At 31.8% G+C, this 19,526-nt stretch overlaps 3 protein-coding genes across 3 annotated transcripts in view; 2 read left to right on the top strand and 1 right to left on the bottom strand.

The window, feature by feature from the left end:
• LOC115246193 (putative glucosylceramidase 4) overlaps positions 1 to 2,941 on the top strand; it is a 4,970-nt gene extending 2,029 nt beyond the window's left edge. Inside the window, exons 6-9 of the mRNA XM_029824853.1 lie at positions 139 to 539; positions 1,251 to 1,479; positions 1,677 to 1,790; positions 1,915 to 2,941. Coding sequence (XP_029680713.1) covers positions 139 to 539; positions 1,251 to 1,479; positions 1,677 to 1,790; positions 1,915 to 2,014 — 844 coding nt within the window. The 3' untranslated portion in view covers positions 2,015 to 2,941. The remainder of the gene's footprint in view (positions 1 to 138; positions 540 to 1,250; positions 1,480 to 1,676; positions 1,791 to 1,914) is intronic.
• Positions 1 to 19,526, bottom strand: part of LOC115246199 — a 128,659-nt gene that overhangs the window by 107,808 nt on the left and 1,325 nt on the right. The gene's annotated exons all lie outside the window — the stretch shown is intronic.
• Positions 11,556 to 17,825, top strand: LOC115246194 (venom acid phosphatase Acph-1-like). The gene is made up of 7 exons (XM_029824855.1): positions 11,556 to 11,745; positions 12,178 to 12,285; positions 12,747 to 13,012; positions 13,332 to 13,488; positions 13,570 to 13,693; positions 14,657 to 14,868; positions 15,110 to 17,825. The coding sequence occupies exons 1-7, from the start codon at positions 11,653 to 11,655 to the stop codon at positions 15,377 to 15,379; spliced, it is 1,230 nt and encodes a 409-aa protein (XP_029680715.1). The 5' UTR covers positions 11,556 to 11,652; the 3' UTR covers positions 15,380 to 17,825.

Genomic DNA, 19,526 nt, shown 5'->3' with positions numbered 1-19,526 from the left:
TACAAGTAGTAGATTTATATAATAATATACTATAATAATATACTATAATAATATACTGTAAATTTATATAAAAGTAATCACACACACAAAGTTTAAAGTATATCGTTATAAATAATTATTTTATTTTTGTATATATAGATATTTTGAAGCGTATCGTGATGTTGGCTTGGAATTCTGGGCTCTGTCGCCTCAAAATGAGCCAGCCAATTACATCTATCTTTCACCAACTGTAAATCTTTCCGCAATGGCATGGACTTCCAAGGAAGAGCGCGACTGGATTATCGAGTACTTATCACCAACTCTAAAAAGAAAGGGCTTCGGGCACATCAAGATCTTTATAGGAGAAGACAATAGATTGATACTTCCGGATTGGCCGAAAAATGTATTTCAAGATGAAAGAGCAAGAAATATTATTTCTGGAATCGCGCTCCATTTTTACTTCGATAACGTGATCATGCCACATAACTTAAACGAAATAAAACAACTTTTTCCGGAAAAGTCAATAATATACACAGAAGCATGCATTGGATTTTTCGAAGGTTGGTAAAGATTAATTTTTATTTTCACATTATGAATTTATCATATTCTAAGATTCTTCTATTGTTAGCTGGTAGTTTAAACAAGATTAATTTTGAGTAAGACAAAAAAAATTAAATAAGACGAAAAACTTATTATGTTTTATATATATAGGATTAACAGAGTTCGAGTACTATGCATATTCCTGGGACCAAATCAAGTCGAAAAATCTTTAACCATTTTTTTTCGTCCTGCAAATAATTATCGAGATATCGTGAGTCAAAGATTGAAATTTTTTGTAAAGTATCAATCTCTGTAAAAAAATTATATTGTAATTTGTCATATTTCCCAATTTTTCGAAAATTGCTCGTCAAAAAAAAAAAATGGTAAAAAATCCCTGGATTTGATTTAATTCTAAGGATATATTCTTGCAATAGTGCACTTTTGTTAATAAAATTCTGTATATTCTTGACTTGTTATTATAATTTTATAAATATGTCTTCTGTAAGCTTATGGGGTTTTAATCTTTTTAAAGCAATTCTTTAGTTAAATAAAATTAATATTTTGTGATACTAAAACAAAAGACAGGAATTTTACATCAATGGGGATTCATTTATATTAAAGGATTAAGGCTTAAAGTTTTATAGGGTAAATACTAAATCACAATCAACGCGTTTGTCGCATATTGTATAATTCAATAGATGGCTATTTACAGAATAAATGGCTATTTACAGATCAAAAGGTAATCCTAGGCTCATGGAAGCGTGGTGAGATATACGCGAAAAATATTATCGAAAACATGTTGAACTGGGTATCCGCTTGGATCGATTGGAACATAGCTTTAGATATGACTGGTGGACCAAATTCGATCAACAATTTCGTTGATTCGCCTATAATAGTCAACAGCGCCGCTGACGAATTCTACAAGCAACCAATGTTCTACGTTCTTGGACATTTTTCAAAGTTCGTGAGCATTGCTCTTTTATATTTGAATTGTGTTATGCGTGCGTGTGTGTGTATATATGTGTAGTGACGTACTCGTAACATTAGTAACATATTAAAACGACATAAATTCGTGGTACAGTTAGAGTTAATGTTTTTTTCATAGCGGTTTTTTATTAGCGGTCTATATAATTATTAATTAAACTTTCCTTGATTAGGTACGTTCAACCTAATAGTGTGAGAATCGGTACAACAATGGAAAACATGGCAGGAATTGAAAATATTGCGTTCTCCACGCCTGACGGCGGCGTCGTATTAATAATTTTAAATCTGTAAGTTTCTCTTTGCGGATGCTCTAAAATAGTCAAATGCCAATTGGCGTGTTTTATATCCTAATACTTTGTACGAAGCATCGCGAGGAAATTTTCGTATCTACTGAATTTTTGTTTTCTTTAGAACTGAGGAGAAAAAAACAATTCTGATCGAAGATCCGAAGAAAGGGACAACGAAGATAAATGTTCCCGCAAGGTCCATTAATACGATGAAATATTGGTAGATACATAGCAAGAATATAAATCCGCCGTAATGTCGATAGATATTATACGCGCGCGCAGAGCGTAAATATTAACACACATTTTAGATTACTTTAGTTCTGTAAATTTTTACTGCTATAAAATATTCTTTAGAGTAGATACTTTCTTTAAAAGACAACAAAAAGAATCATTAAGAAATAAACTTTTAAATAAATTGCTAAACTACTATCTCTTCATATAATGCACTTGCTGTAATTATATAATATTATACACATAATTGTCTTGTTTAAAAATTCTATTGAAATTATAATTTCTATGCCTTGAGTATTTGAATACACGTTACATGTTAATCTGCCGGTTTGTAAATACTTGAAACTTCTATATAACTCGGGTAATTTTCATCGAGAATTACAACTCTCACCAAGAATTCTTACTTTTCCCGGACAAAAATTTGCCGAATACATTTGATAAACGCAATGGAAACGGGGTTGCTCAAACGCAATTCAATCTCGCTGAATGTTTAAAAGATCTTCCGCGTTTAATCCGTTGAGTTGACCAATGATTTTAATATGAGCAAAAATAATTTAAACTTCAAGAACACAATTTTCTTAATACAAAACTCAATTATTTTTATGTATTATCTTAAGCTTCATGTATTAAACGTTGTTACAACATAATTATTGATTGATACAACCTAAATATAATTTTATAATGTATAAAATAGGTCATAATTTTACTTGTCAAGTATACGGAACTAAATGTAAAGAAACTAGATTTATTATATTATTTTCAAGATGCTTAAGTAAAATATTAACGCATTCTGTACTATTATCATATAGAATGAATGAATAAAAGTAATTAAAAGAATTTAAATAAAAAGAGAGTAGGACTAGTTAGAATTGTATTCGATATGTGTTTTATTTGAACGAAATAAAGATGATGTAATAAATCGAAATATCTTGCTTTCTTCATTTTCTTATGGTACAATTATTACAGATATCTACAATTGCGTTTATGTCCTTCCTTTCCTTATTCTTTTCTTCATATATTAATTTAATAATTCCTCATTTATATAATTCTTATCGCATAGCAAGAAATTCCCATCAGCAACGTACTTCTGCGTCATCCCAATATTTTTCGAGATCCTAGAAATTGATTTGACAATAAAGCCAGCGGAAATGTTCTTATCGGATGTGTCAGCAAATCTAAAAAATCTGGCGTCATACGTGAATTTAGGGTGAAGGATATTCGCGAAGGCAGAGCGCGGACAATAAAATAAAGCCTGGCTCGGATAGATGTTTATCGATGTATTCGAAGGACATTCTCGGTACTTCCGCGCGCACATTATATGGGTCACTAGTCCAAGGTCCCGCCGAAACTATGCCCCGGAATAACGCGGGAGCTCGTGTGCCACATCAGGTAACACGCTGCAGGCACTTCCTGTGTGACCCATATATCCATACCCACTACGACATTGCTCTCTCCTCATATTTACGTCCAGATTTCGACAAGAGCACGGTGTTTTTAAATGTCTCAAAAACTAGTTAAAACTAATATTTATACATCACTTACACGCATTTTGTAATACTTCGTGTATAAAAGGATTTTATGCCGTGATGGCTTTTTTATTGACAAATTGTCTTTTCTAATTTTTTACAAGTATCCTTCGATTGCTTTTTTGCCGGAAGCTATCTCAATATGAGCGTATAATATAGGAATACATTTTCTAAAAAAAGCAGATGTTGATGACTGCTTGTTTTTAATACCTAATCATACTAGCTCAGTTTTCCAAAGACTCTAAGGAAGAGTTCCATAAAGAAGTATTATATATAATAATGTATCATCGAAAAATGATTGTGCGATAAATTATCGAGTCATGCTTAGATGAACGAAAGAACTTTTATAAAACGGCAATCTAAAATTAAGTTTGTTACTTTGAAATAAATAGAAAGAAATCATTTAATTAAATGATCTCTTTGATTATGCAAGGCAAGAGATTATGCTAGATTAGAGTTTTATATTAGAACGAAAAATGTGTTTGTCGCAAGGAAATTAGAAAATAGTAAAGAGATTAGGCAAGCATTTGAAAAAGAAATCGCCAAATGTGAAAAATATTTCAGGGAATGGGATAATGTGTGTGTGATAGAACGAGAGACAGAAAGAGAAAAGAGATGTAGACAAGGATGTAGATGGAGGTGAAGGTTGAAATTTAACGCGTAAACCGTGCGCTGGCTGCTGGAACGACTCGATGTAGTAGTCTATCGATCTTAGACTAATCTGCGATGGTTCCTAGAGAGAGAAAGAGAGGAGGAACTTGTTCCCGAACGTACCTTTTCACGCTCGACGACATCTGTCGATAAGTTATTCAATTCTCGATGCTATTGGATTTCTCTCTCCTCGTGAGATGAATCCTCAGTTGCGATTTAACTATATCTGGTCGTAACGACTCGATAGAGAACGAATTCATTTTTCGTTCGTTTTTCGACGCATATGTACATCTGTAACGCCCCGGTTTCTGAACGAGCAATTCCGCGATTTCGATTCTCCCGAAGAAGACAAAAGCAGATAGTACGAGACATCGGGGCATTTAAAGGCAGTTGTATACAATTATGAATTAATCTTGGGAGAGATGTGTCCGGTGAACGTGTGATCGTGTGATCGTAATAAAATCCACAAGTCTGTACGCTCGTGATAAGAAGCTCGCGTCTGATTTGCAGCCCATTCAGTATTAATACCATGTATGCAATAGAAACTTCTCTCTCTCTCGCTGCTACGTTACTTGCAGCAAGAAGACTGCACTTGAAGTGGAGGATTAAAATTCATATCCTTGAGAATGGATGGAAGGTTCCTGGATATCTGGTAATGGTATCATTTCGCGCATCGATCATCGCTGTTTTCCGCAAGCAATGGTTATTCCTCCCTTCCCCCCTCCTTATCTCCGTGAAAAAACTCTATAATGAACTTTTTAAATATATTAAATCTCATTTTATGTTTTCTGTAAATTATCAAAAAAAATTTTTTCGAAATTTTATATTCTTATCGTTAGCATTTATATACGAGCTTTTTCCATATCAAGAATGCGTATATCGAATAATGCAGTCGAGTTGTATGCGCGAAAGAATATAGGATTACAGCCTGTATTATGCGACAACACGTGCTTCTCGTGCGCGACATAAAATGACCGATTATGCATCGATGACCCGACAAACGCAGCTGTGGTGCATGTTTCTTATCTCGCGATTGAAATTTACGGAGACAAAGAAATAAAAAACTGAATTTAGCTAACTGACAGACGAATACTATTCGTACTGACTACAACCGTGCAATTTCCGTTGCTGTTTTTATCGGTTTTCTTAAGCTCCTCTTGCATCACATAAGAATGGCGTGTGCATTTCAAGATTCGCGAGATCGCCGATATCTCTTTTTTTTTTTCACCGACAGAACGCATTTGCATTCCGCGCTTGTGGAAACGTAACTATGTTTCTATCACGTGTGAATAGTGTTTTAATAAGACTGGAAGTATCCAGTTTCTGTTTTTTTTCTTTCTTCATCACTTCATTGCATCTGTCAATGTATCTATCATTCAAGGTCATCAGTGGTGCGAAGCTACGGAACAAACGCGCGATCGAATAATCGATACCAGAACGAGAGGAGGCGGTATCGCCGTGCAGTTGCAAAAAATGCAAGCATTAACGATACATCGCCGACTCACGACGTTTAGTAAAAACAAGTACATATCTAACTATCGCTTGCCATGTGCCTCGTAAATAAAGCTTGAATCAAAATCTATCGAACACACTGATGAAACCCAATGATATTCAATCCGATGTTAAAAAGAGACAATACTCATATAGTTGACAATATATATCTTATTCAATTTAGCAAATCAAATTTTATAAGGAAAATTTACTCTCTCTATGCTCGAATTTCTGCCATGTATGGCGCGAATAATTTTTGATATCGCCTGTATATCATTTCTTATCATTAAAGTCTTAGCATACGATTATCACATAAAATAACGTATTGTAATTTATACAATCTTCTCATTGTCAGACTCATCAGATTGTACGTGTCTCAACAGATCAATTTCTAATTTTAAACGTATCACATACATTATACATGTTAAAACACTTATACCGCAAAGCGGTTGCAGTAACATACATACATATTGTGTGTGTAATTGTTAAGTTTTATTGAAATAAAAATTTTAGAAAAAAAACTATATGTGCAAAATATAATTTATATATGTATATTTTTGAAAAGATTTCAAATGATTATTATTTAACAAGTAAATAATGCACATATATGATACAAAGATCTATCTTTTAAAACAACTTTCGCAAAGATTATCTCAAAACCGGAATGTTTGATATATACATATGCGGATATAGTTATGTAAATTCGTCCAAGTGTATCATATATTATTATCTAAAAGTTCTAAATGTTTAACAATGTTTCTTGCTCTCTCAACATAAAGTAACATCATATATACACATATGTATGCACGTAAAATATTGTGTATCAAACCAATTAATTTACATTTAAAGTTATTTGATAATATTGCAAAATTACGTTTCGATTATTTCTACCGTTTTGTGCAAAACTTGCAAATTTGATTAGAATTAAAAACTATTTATAATTGTTATATACGATTTGTAAATGAAGTAATGAGACACGTAATGCACGTTATATGTATTATGTATCTGAGATCTATGGTCGTATATGCGATATCGAAGCGCGTTTACAATATTTATTAGCAAGATAGAATTAATCGTAAAGTTCGTGGAAGCGCACGCGCGCGGTCGTAGATCGAATGATATTCCAAACAGTTGTATGCGAATGATTGATTGCATCCATCTTGTATTGTTTATAATTCTCTTTTTATTTTTATTTTATTTTTATTTTTATTTTATTTTGTAATCGATTTGATAACTTTGTTGTTATATTTTAATTATTATTAATTATATTATATTATTATAGCTAGCTAATAAAAGATCTTTCCTTCTTTTTATTATTGTTATAAAAATGTAAAATATTTGCTATTTCAATATTACATTTTTTAATGTTGACTATCAAGAAATTAAATATCACATTTAAATTAAAATTATATTGAATATAATGCAGAAAATTACGCATGCATATAAACGAGTTTAATCGCGGTTACGCGCAAATATAGTAAATGATTAATTGCAACTACAAACATGACCAGTTTATTTTTTATTTTCTAATCTATATGTCCACTTAACATAAGATGTATATCTACATTTAGATCACACCCACAAACCATTTTCTATATACATATAAACATTATGAATGTGTTTTTTTTTCTTTTACATCGAAAATAGAGTAACATGCTTCATCCTCAAGAAGTAAAAAGTTAGCGCCCAAAAACCTCTGAAATTACGGTTATTTTATACATTTTTACAAATATCAGGGAAAGTATGCGTTTTTTAACAAAAAATACCGAAACAAAAGTTGTGGAGAATTAAATTATCTATCAAATAAGATTAAAATGATTGTAGTACTTCGTTTTATATATACAAGATTTCGTTATATTTGAGCTCAAATTATAGTCGATTCCTGCCTATATAAGAATTTTTTTATGATTATGCGGCGATTATGATTATGCGTATTGTAAAGTTTAACATAATATTTTAACTGTTGTAACAAGTTAACAATCAAAGTATTTCTGTTTTAGAGAAAAGTTGTTACTGTTAATTGATGAATCCTCGACAATGATAAAATTCATCATCAATTATTTACTTTTTTGAATCGTAGATGATCGTTATATAAGTAGCTACAATTATTGCATTTTACGCTATATAATTAAGGTAGAAATATACGCGGTATAGGAGGTTAAGCATTAAATGATTTATAATGATTCATGTAGTTGTAGCAAGATATAGCAAAATGAAGGTCGCGCGAAAGGCGTTTTATTGGCGTAATTTACACACGGATATACATAATGCACACACGGATGTATAATAATACTTGATCTCGTTTACTTGATCTTACGCTAAAATAGCATTGACCTCACATATGAAAAACTATGTAATGTTTTCTTATTTTGTAATAAATCTAATATACATGCATATATTTTGTACAGATCTAATATATCGATTGAATAACAAAACATGTAATTGCAACAGAAGAAAAAAAGAGGGAGAGAGAGAGTTTTATAAATATTAATTTTGTTGTAAATTGCATATATGCGGAACTGTCCAAACATGACGCATTACAGCATAGAATTTCATCAGGTTGTAAAAAGTCATCAACCGTAACAGAAAAAAAACTTCAAGGACTTGTACATTTATAACAAAAAGTTTAATGAGCAGTTATTCTCAAAATGTTTTAATATACCGGAAAATTCTTAGGAAGAATTTTCACATCTTGCGTTAAAAATTAAAATAGAAGCTTTTTTCACGTAAGAGCATATATTAGTAAATATATGTATATGACATAATCAACAGTGTAACAGCTTGTTTTTTCCCTGAATCGTTCCAGTTATTAATTATACATGGTTTTGCGTCATTATCGAGCCCACTGTGGTCGTCACGATTATGAAATCATTATACATGTACTACTCGCAAGCTAATCGTTAATTATAACGTGGTAAATTATCATCAATGACAATTATAACTAATAGTAGTTACAATATCAAAAACGTATTAAAAAAGTTTAATTTTTAAAATATTTTCCGCAGCGTTCGATTAATCATTTATAGTTTTTCCCAGAGAATCTGCTATTAACAGAACATTCGGTAATTTTGAAACATCCTGTATGCGCATAATGGAAATTTTTTTATACATGTTACGTAAACAATTATTTCAGCAATGCCGATATATTTTACTGTTCCGCAAATTAAGACGCGCGAAATCCGTTGTGTGCGGTGAAGACAAGTGTGATGATTCCGCGAAATTTACATAAAAAACGTGTCACAAGTTGACAAAGTCTTTATGCTCGCTGTGTCATGCCGGTCATTCACGATCATCAATAAATCATTAGATTCTCTTGAATTCTCATGAACTGTCGTGGATAAGGATAAATGACAGAATCGCATTGATTCCATCAACGGAAAACGGATAAAATTTCTAAAAATTTATTCGAGATTAAGATATAATTTTGTCATATATACAAAAAATCTTTCTTAGGAAATTAAAAAAGAAATCCCACAATTTTAAAGCAAATAATTTCTTTGAATATTCTGATTGTACTGTAACAATGCTAAATCTATAGAAAGAATACTAAAATATAAGCACGCACGATGTTGTAGTCATGTAGTCAAAAGAATAGACTGGATAGCCTTGGGACTTCAATGATATGATATGTATTTTCGAACTAGTCGATTTAACGCATGTCTGCACCTGGTACGACATATCAATTTAGTATGCCGATATATCGCAGGAATGTCGATATTTGATACATATAAGAAAAATATAAGAAATGCTTGGATGAAGAAATGTGATATTATCTTTAAAATATGAGGAATATATATAAAAATATATGTCTAGATATCTAGAAAAAGGTTATTAACTTTGTTAAAAAAAAACGAATAAAAAGCAGAACTCAGAAAATTAAATTTAATATACTTAATAATAATATCATTATATATATTAGTATTGTACATATATATAAATAAAGAATTCTGTAGAAAGAACTTCTTAAAGCTTTACATGTTCGTGAATCATATACCGTTTTTATGGTAACTACAGATCCGTTTGGTTATTTACGCACTTGCAGATAAACTTTACCAAACAACCAAGCATTTGCGAGACTCATAAATTTAGTACATTCATGAATATGCAAGAAAGCGTTTTTCAGTTAAGAGAAAAAAAATGCAAATTAAAGACGGACAAAATAAATGCGCTGTGTAAAGTGATTTTAGATAAAATAACAATGCTATGAGTTTGATATTAAGATGCGTTAAAGAATGTAAGAAGAAATTAATGAAAAGATATTTTCTGTTTTTTTATTCATGACCGAAATTCTTGCCAATATATATATATAATCCTCAATTCTTCTTTTATCTTATCTTTTTCTCTATTACGTAAAACCATTATATGTGGCTGGTATCAATATATACCAATTTTTTAGTTTTTAATAAAATAATTTGAAAAAGATAGTCTTTTATTTCTTTTAAATCTTATAAAATTGGTTAGTTAAAAGTTAGCTGTAAAGTTGAAACTTTATAAAAGAAAAATCAGGCCACATAAAAATCACATATTTAATTAAAAAATAAACTTATATATGTATCAATTTAAAAGTAATATTTCTTTCACCTACATATTTAAAAAAAAAAAACATCGAACAAATATCTGCAATACTTTATTGCATATTTATGAAAAGTATCTACCTTAAAATGTGTCAAACATGATAAATCTTACTTTATCACTCACACAACGACGCGATAATAATTCTAAATATTTGCATACTTTATAAATAAGACATTGCGTAGTGAGGAATGTGAACGTATAATCTAAAAATGTCAGAGAATTCCTTACGTGATTCACGTCATTTGCGGTTTTCTGTGGGTTTTTACTATTTAGTTAGAGAGAGAGAAGTGTCCTTCAAGGAAGATGACGATCGAAATAAAGAAAAAGGATCAAGCGTCACTAAGAGCGGAGAACTTGCTAATAAAATAAGATAATAAAAAGATTCAATGAGGCTTGAATAATAAAATTAATTAATAAATTGGAGCCCAGACGCGATACTTAGAGCGTAAACAAATTATTATATTTTATTAAATATACATTCAAGATGTATACATTAATTCAAACGTTTCGACCCATTTCGGGTCCTTTTCAATGAAATCAAGATGGACAATTAAAAATTAAATAAAAAATAAATATAGTATATGATAAAACTTCATGAGGAAGAGCAATACAATGAGCGAAATAGCGAACAAAACGCAGACAAACTAAAATATGTATCTTAGTGCGCATATAATATAAATATATATAGAATCTGATATTACAATAACAACAACAAAAATAGCATAATGAAGGTCACACTGATTAGACTCATTAACGCAAATTCTAAACTTATTTTCACAGCGATGTAATAGCTTTTTAAAAAGCCTAAAATATGTATCTTACAGATAATCTGATAATACAAAAAATATAGCATCTTCTTTGTATTATCAGGCTCTATATATATTTATATTGTAACTAAGTTATATTGTAACTGCGCACTAAGATATATATTTTAGTTTGTCTGCGTTTTATTCGTTATCGTTCACCGTATTGCTCTGCCTCATAAAGTTTTGCCATATACTGTATTTATTTTTTTACTTAATTTTTGATTGTCCACCTCGATTTCATTGAAAAAGATCCGAAATGGGTCGAGACGTTTGAATTAATGTATAATATATCTTAAATATATATTTAACAAAATATAATAATTTGTTTACGCTTTAAATACCACGTCTGGGCTCCAATTGGCCTTCCTATTAATTGATTGCTAATAAAATAATCGGAACTGTGAGCCTGTTTGATTGTTCCTTATCCCACCCCTACTCGCAGATGCCAGCTGAGAGAGGCGAGAGTAGAAATATAAACAATCCGCAGATTGTGCCGTGAAATCGTTGATTCCGAACGCGACCGTCGTTCAGGCCGCATTAATTGTGTTCGTGCGAAAGTATATTCGGGAAAACATTGTGAATATGTTTTTGATGCATTCAACGATTTTCGCCTTCTTTTTGATTAACTTCGCCTCATCGGCCGATCTTGATGTGGAACTGCAATTACTTCACGTGGTAAAGGATTATTTAATTTTTCGTAGATACGCGTGAAATCGTAAAATCAATAAAAATCGCTTTTTTGAAAAATGTGTGTGAACAACAAAGTGAATGAATTTTATTATCTTCGGGAACTTTATTTTTCTTTGATTTTTTACAATAAAAAATAGACGTTTGATATTATTTTTCTTTCGAAAATATGAAATAATATTATTTCTAAATTGTTTGAAGTCAATAAAAACAGATATATACTTTCGACGCGCGAGTCATGCAGATGTAAGTTTGATGTCGAGAAAAGTTTTTGAGATAAATTAAGAAGTTACGAGAAACGATCCCTCGTACGAAAGACAAGTAACAAAACATTTGCATTATCGTGACAGTTTTGTGAGGTGACAGTGATGATAATACATGATGATGACATAACTTACACAAGTACATTTTGTTTCGAAGGTATTTCGCCATGGTGACAAAGTGCCCCATCGAGAGTATCAAAATTATCCCAATGATCCGCATCGAGAACACTCTTACTACCCGATAGGAAACGGTGATTTAACCAATGTAAGTAAAAATTATAGCAATTAAAATGAAATATTGTCTTGTGTAATTAAGCAATATCAATTTAACTATATCAGCAATTGCATGATTTGATCATTCAGAAACCGTGTATTATAATATATTCTTGTTTTGTGCCATATTTTCGAATTGCTCACGTATTTTAAAAGTAGATTAAATCACACGCTGTCGTAAAGCGCTTATAACAAAGCAGTTATCTATTTTATGGTCTTCGTCTTATATAACGCGAACATAAGCATTTGACATTTACCGTCATCATCCGAAGTCTCACACGTTACGATATTTCTCATAAAAAAGAAAAAATTAATTATCTGATTTCGATAAATAATTGTTATTTTGAACTGAAGGAGAGATAAATATTTTGATCTCTAAAAGAAACTCGTATAATCTTCCAATATCCATCTCTTGAAGACTTGTCTAACTAATGTCTTCTCTCGTACAATTAGCAAGGCAAGATGCGGGAATACAAAATCGGGACGATGCTGCGCGGAAGATACGATCAATATTTCGGTCCGGATTATTGGCCGGCCAAGATCTATGCCCGATCTACGGATGTCCCGCGAACCCAACTGTCTCTCCAGTTGGTCCTGGCAGGATTATTCCCGCCCTCCGAGAGACAAACCTGGAATCCACACTTGCCCTGGATTCCAACGTGGACGTTCTTCGTGCCGTACAAGACTGACAATCTCTTGTTTCCGCATTACTGCCATCGGTGAGTGACTTTACGGAAATTTAATCACAGGGACATTATAAAGAAATGGCGATCCTTAAATCTTGCTTTTTAATTTCATTTTGCCGATCTTCTTTGTACTTTTTTGTACGTCTACGAACGAATATCTTTTTATTTTATTGTTCTTTTTATTTTATATATTTATTCATTTTTTATCTACAATGCAAGATGAGAAAGAATAAAAAGGAATAAAAAGAAAAATATTCAATTATTTTATCATTTTTATATGCTTCGTATGTAACTCTCTCCAGTAATATTTCAATTAAAAAACATAGTTATTTTCCCTTTTATTGATTTTTAGATACAGGGAAGAATATCAACGGTTCCTTCAATTGGACAGTACAAAAGAGATAATTAATAAATACAAGAACGTAATGAATTATTTGACCGATCATTCTGGTAAATTGATTAACAGTACAGAAGCAGTTACCCATATGTATAATTTACTCAAAGAAGAGGTGAGCAATTATTTCTCGATAGTATAATAAATCGTTTAAAAAATATATTCATCTAAATTTTTATCATACGATCATTTTCAGGCTGCACAAAATTTAACGCTACCAAAGTGGACCCAGAATGTTTATCCTAATCCGATGGAAGAGATGATAGAATTGGACTTCAAACTTCGATCGTATACAAAGACTTTGAAGAAATTAAATGGAGGTTGGTACGATTATCAAAAAAAAATGTCTCTAAAATATACTAGCAAATTTTGACAACATATTTTGTTTACCCGGAGAAAAAAGATCAACTATATAATATATAATGCAGTGAAAATAATGTGTTTTTCCAAAAATTCTGCATCAGAATTCTATTTAGCAAGATTAGATTACAGATACAATTATTTTTTGTATTAATAATAAATACTAATAGTACTTGTCATGTAATCTCTAGTCAGTTTAATATAACATACGTATATATTATACATATAGTAAACTATAAAAGTGAATGTCCAAGACAAAATTATAGCATACTTGATATTCTCATCTGTTCTTTAAAATTAGCGAAAGTAAATATACATTATATATTTTACATTCTCTTAACCAATTGAATGTATTTACGAATACTATATTACGAATATTACATTTCGATATACTCTCAAAACAGTGTACAATACATGAGGTATATACAAAAAAAAATGTATATTTTCTTCTGCTAATTTTAAAAATTAATAGTTAAATAGACGAGAATATCAGACATATCATTATCCATATTTTATCCTGCATTATCTAAATCCAGTCTACATTTAAACTTATGAAACGACAGTGTAAAATGTGTATCGTTACGAGAGGGAGTAATTTCCAACAATTCCTTTAAAACTAAAGGAAACATGATATTCATCCTTTAAGATCAAAGCTCTATGAATTTCTTAAGTATTCTGGCAAAACTTTACCGCAGGCAGAAAGCATTTATAACTCGAAAAGAATGCGTTCCTTGACTTATAATCATGCCTTCTCTCATGTTTAAAATGAATAAAATACGTTGCTAGTATGATAATTCACTCTGAGAATATTTCTCATATATAATTGACACACTTTTTCTTTCATTATTTAAAACAAAACTCTATTAAGATTTTTATTATAATTCTGTATGTACTATTACGTATATATAGTATATTATACATAGGCATATTGCTTCGCAAAATGGTGGATGATATTCGAGAACGAAGAGCAGGAAAATTGTCACATGACAGAAAAGCTTTTCTATTTGGCAGTCACGAAGTCAATATAGCTGCCGTTGCCTATGCTTTGGGAACAAACGAACCAACAGTTCCTGCTTATGGTTCTACAATTATTCTAGAGACTCTCCAGGATAAAAAGGGAATTTACTACGTCCGGGTATGTTACATGATACTTTCCTTATCAATGAAATAAATCCAGGAATTAAATTAATCTATAGACATGCTAGATTTTCCATACAGAACAATCGATAACAAATCTATCCTTCAAAATATAATAAAAAGAAAATCGATTATTCTATCTTTATCATATAATATATAATATATTACACTCCTGTTATAAGATATTTATAAGATATTTATAAGATATTTGTAAGATATTTTAGATAGCGTTTTCACAGGTCTTACTGTGGACTGGCGTTACGGAACAACTGATTATACAGACGATCCCAGGTTGCACGGAATTGTGTCCCTTCGTGAAATTTCTCGATATTGTAAAGGATGTTTTACCGAATGACGACGATTACTATTGTCGACGGAATGATAAAACGACGGAGGATCTTGTACCGCATTATCAATCATCGGCGACACGTATAGCCGACGACAGATTTTGGCGATACATCTTCTTCGTCGGTCTACTCGCGTTTGCGTCGAAATTCGTACAAAAGTGATTCAATGCGGATATAGTCTAGATATTTATTTTTCTTTTTTTTTTCGCGAGGAACGTGACCTTAACCAGGAAAATAGTTGTGAAAATAATCGACCCGGCTCGCATTCTGACCGATACTTGTATCGGAAATACTTCATCGAACTATGAGAGTACTCGGAAGGCCCAACGATGTTGCGGTTATACATTTTGCTGCGTATGTGCGGTTAGCGCGTTGATGTATTTTACCGCAAGTGTTGTTACACTGTCACGTTATACACGCGAACTACTGTGTATATATGTAAATAGCTGACGGTATATTGATTTTATTGTAGTCGATATCGTAATCATTTCAAAACAAACATCTCATTCATAAACACGTATTATCTAGAACGTGGGATTTTCAAAGCCTACGTCGGATTTAATCAATCATTCATGTTCGTAAATAAATGTTGTCGGTAAAAGTTACCTACGATATCCTGTGACATTATCCACTGCCATATAAACATTTAGAAATCGCCTTATTATTATTCGTTAATATTAATATATTGAATAATATTGTATCTTTATGACCTTATGTGTAAAGCACAATGAAAATCAAATATTAATAAACCGAAAAATTGATGAAAAATTATGATATGTGTTTTTTGCCATTACATACTATTTTTACACGTACATATAGATACATTTGACAGTATTAAGGAATAAAAATTATTTTCTTATATATTAAATATATAGATAAATTTTTTATATGAAGCTGATAATAGAAAATAATATAGTAACCTGAAGATGTAAAAAATAAACGTCAGTTTGACAGTCGTTTTAATGTCACAGATATCGTAATCGGATTAAGTTCTCCGTTCGGCGAATGCAAAATTGGAGCAAATTTGATTCCAACGAACAGACTGACTTTTCTATTCTCGTCGAGATGAAGAGTTCAAGAACCTGAACGCGATCGAATAGCAGTTTACACGAGATAGAAATGGATATCACGATTACGATCGACACATTCGTCGCTTTAATTTGGAAAATCGTTAAAATTATAAAAGAGAAAAATGGCGATCTATAATATTTCCATTTGCGTATAATGCGCGATACAATATTTACAATTCGCTAAAATATTTGAGAAACACTGCTCCTGCGCGATCCTTGGTCGTCGTTTTCCGTTCTGCATGGAATCAAGCATCTCGACGTAGATACGCGCAACCAAGAGGGGTCCCTGCACTTTCGTTACGGTGATTCACCTTGCGTGGCGAAACTACGTACGAATGCGTGTGCATCTAAGATGCATCCGTTAAGGAGTAAGTGCGTTTCGTATGAAGCGCGTTATTTACATAACGACGGTTCTTGATGGCATACTGTCACAATGAGGTATCATGATACCACAAATGAGAGAATGATACCATAAATACGCTTATTTTATACTCTTCTATTATCAATGAGATTAGTACATCCGATGCGGTCAAGAATTAAAACGGTATAAAAAATTAATAGCGCGACGATTCCTCTGTTCCCTCTCTCTTCTATTCGACCCGATTTGAAATAGCGAGTTATTATTCGAATTAGCATGAATAATGGCATCGGTATAAATGCAAACTCTATAAATTATGCTCAATAAAAGCTCGTATTTGGTTAACCTGTTTTTCTTTCCACCACTATGAGAGTATAGTTATTTCTGTGATACGTCACGTATTTTTTTATTAAATATCAATTTTAATTTCAAGCGATATATTGATTCGTTTCTAATAAAGAACTAACCGGCGGAGTATTTTAAAATTAATTGTAAGAGAAACGTTTTCGGTACGATATCCATAATTTGCCAACTCCGATATAGTCCAATGTGCTTTGAACTATTCGATACGCGCTATATAAGTAACTGCTATGCTAATTTACACGAAATTGTACGTATACACAGTGTGCAAGTACGCGCCGCTCAATTTAAATAATTAACAGTGTTGAATCAAAACTCCGAAATCTGAACGGGTCGTTAACGCGATCGATAACTCATATTTGTTTGTTAAAGTACATGTACTTTAGACGTCTAATATAAGCGAGAGATTTCTTCTCGTTAGAAACGATATATTTATAATCTTGTTACGATAGTTCTTTATAAAAATACATAATATGCAAAAACACTAGAAATTTTTGCATGATATTAAAAAAATCAATTGCATGTTAACAAGAAGCAAAAATTTTGTAATGTGCGTTATTTATGAATAATGATCGTACGTTTGAGAACATGTGTATCTTATCATAAAAGATGGCAAATTACAAGCGTATAAAGGTGAAGGTGTGGGAATGCATACCACCGATGAGTGGTAGCTAATGTCCTCTCAAGGCAAGGGTTTCTCAATAGACATACGATTGTTTAAGTGGCAGACGCAGATACGGCACCGGCGAAGGAGCATCGTGAGGAATTTCTAGTTTGCATTATGCAAATTCCATCATCGCATATGTTAACCGTTCTTTAAATATTTTCGATATTTCGTCGATTGCCAGCAAGTATGTCGCGAGATTTTGCCACACAAATAAAAGCAAGATCGAATATAAATATAATTATATAAATTATATAAAGAGTATGAATAAAATTAATAGAGAAATTAATTTTGTTATTTGTTACATGACAACAATAATTATTAGAAAGTAATAAGAAAGTGTAAACATATAATTAATATTCTAATTTAATATTCTAATTTAATCATTATTGCTATTCACATACACCCATACATATATATTCATAATAATATATAGCTGATTATAAATATTAGAAATTGTTACAACAGAATATAAATTTTTCAATATTAATATGTTTTCTTGAATGGAATAATTTCTCATTTTTTTTTATACGAATTACCTTTTCGCTTTCTCTTTATTTTTCTTGTTTAAAAATATTTTATTCAGAATACTCTTATGCAAAATGCATCAAGAAAGAGCTTGCTATGAGTCCGTCACGTATTTCTTATAGGCGCTTTCCTCGGCTGTGCAGTATATCACAAATAAAAGATGTAATGCATTCCTCTGTGTGTGTGTGTGTGTGTGTGTGTGTATGCTGCAAGCATTCATGTAGCTACTGTAATATATCCTTTCTTGTCATTGCCGAAGGTCGAGGACAAAGCTTGAGATTCGCGCGCGTGCTCATGAAATGCAATATCGGATTGTACAGAAATCCTGCTTTAACATTTCGGTCTATCTTCATCTTTAACGTTCGATATATACAGCAAGACGATAAATGAAATAGAAAGTAACGTGTGCGTTCTAAGGGAAAAAACATAAACTTCGGAGCCGAATAAGATCAGATTGGAAAAATCCGACAAAGTGGGAGTAGAAAGGCGGTAATAATCACGATTGTTACGAAAAATTACGAAGAATGAGCATTGTATGCATATTTTACAGCAAGACGCGCGCACGATCCCGAACATTAAACCATTGCAGCTTCTCTGGTCATGTACTTCAAGTTACATGTATGCGTATGCGTATTTTCTTACGTGCGTAACTCACCTGCGTGACGATTACATCATTTGAGTCTTGAGAAACGCCGCGTTTTTCCGACCAATAAAATATTCTTCGCACGACGAGTAAGCGAGATTGAATTATTCAACAGGGAAAACGGACTATCACTTTGGTCGAATTTTTATTTGACGTTCTGAAATTTTTCTTAATTAATGATTTTTCCATTCTGTGCATATATTTTTATCATCTCGTGCAATAATATATCGAAATTCCGGCGAAATGTCTTTTATCTCGCGAAATACTAATGGCGGAATCGAGTCTGCGGTATGTGAGCAAGTGCACTATCAACAGCGACTGCGTTAAACCGGCAAATGCATTTTGTATGTTTCGGCAGGATTGTACCCTATGTCGCGTCGTCGAATCGCTGCGATATTCTCCGCGATAAATTCCAAAAAATATTGGAAAGGCTTTACAAATTGAAGGAGAGAGAGAGAGAGAGAGAGAGAGAGAGAGGGAGACGAAATTCATTAATCCATGAATCAACAACGTTTTGATGAATCATAATCTTGGTATAAACTATTAGATATTACAAATCTGTTTCTACGCGAATGCATATATGCAAATTATTATTATTATAAACCACTTTATAACTTTTGTAAAGCGTTTGATTGTATCTCGTAAATTATACGATGTGATACTAGCGATAATTGCACATGAATTGG

This window comes from Formica exsecta, unplaced genomic scaffold (genome assembly GCF_003651465.1).
Source record: "Formica exsecta isolate Colony F162 unplaced genomic scaffold, ASM365146v1 scaffold140, whole genome shotgun sequence".
NCBI classification, from domain to species: domain Eukaryota; kingdom Metazoa; phylum Arthropoda; class Insecta; order Hymenoptera; family Formicidae; genus Formica; species Formica exsecta.
The sequence above is the reverse complement of the archived record's forward strand: the minus strand, read 5'-3'. Positions and strand labels throughout refer to the sequence as shown.

Excerpts from the sequence above, each read along its gene's own strand:
- LOC115246194 (XM_029824855.1), top strand. The coding sequence starts at position 11,653 with ATGTTTTTGATGCATTCAACGATTTTCGCCTTCTTTTTGATTAACTTC. Across the intron at positions 13,013-13,331 it reads TTTCCGCATTACTGCCATCG|ATACAGGGAAGAATATCAAC; the intron begins GTGAGTGACTTT and ends ATTGATTTTTAG. Across the intron at positions 13,694-14,656 it reads TTTGAAGAAATTAAATGGAG|GCATATTGCTTCGCAAAATG; the intron begins GTTGGTACGATT and ends TATTATACATAG.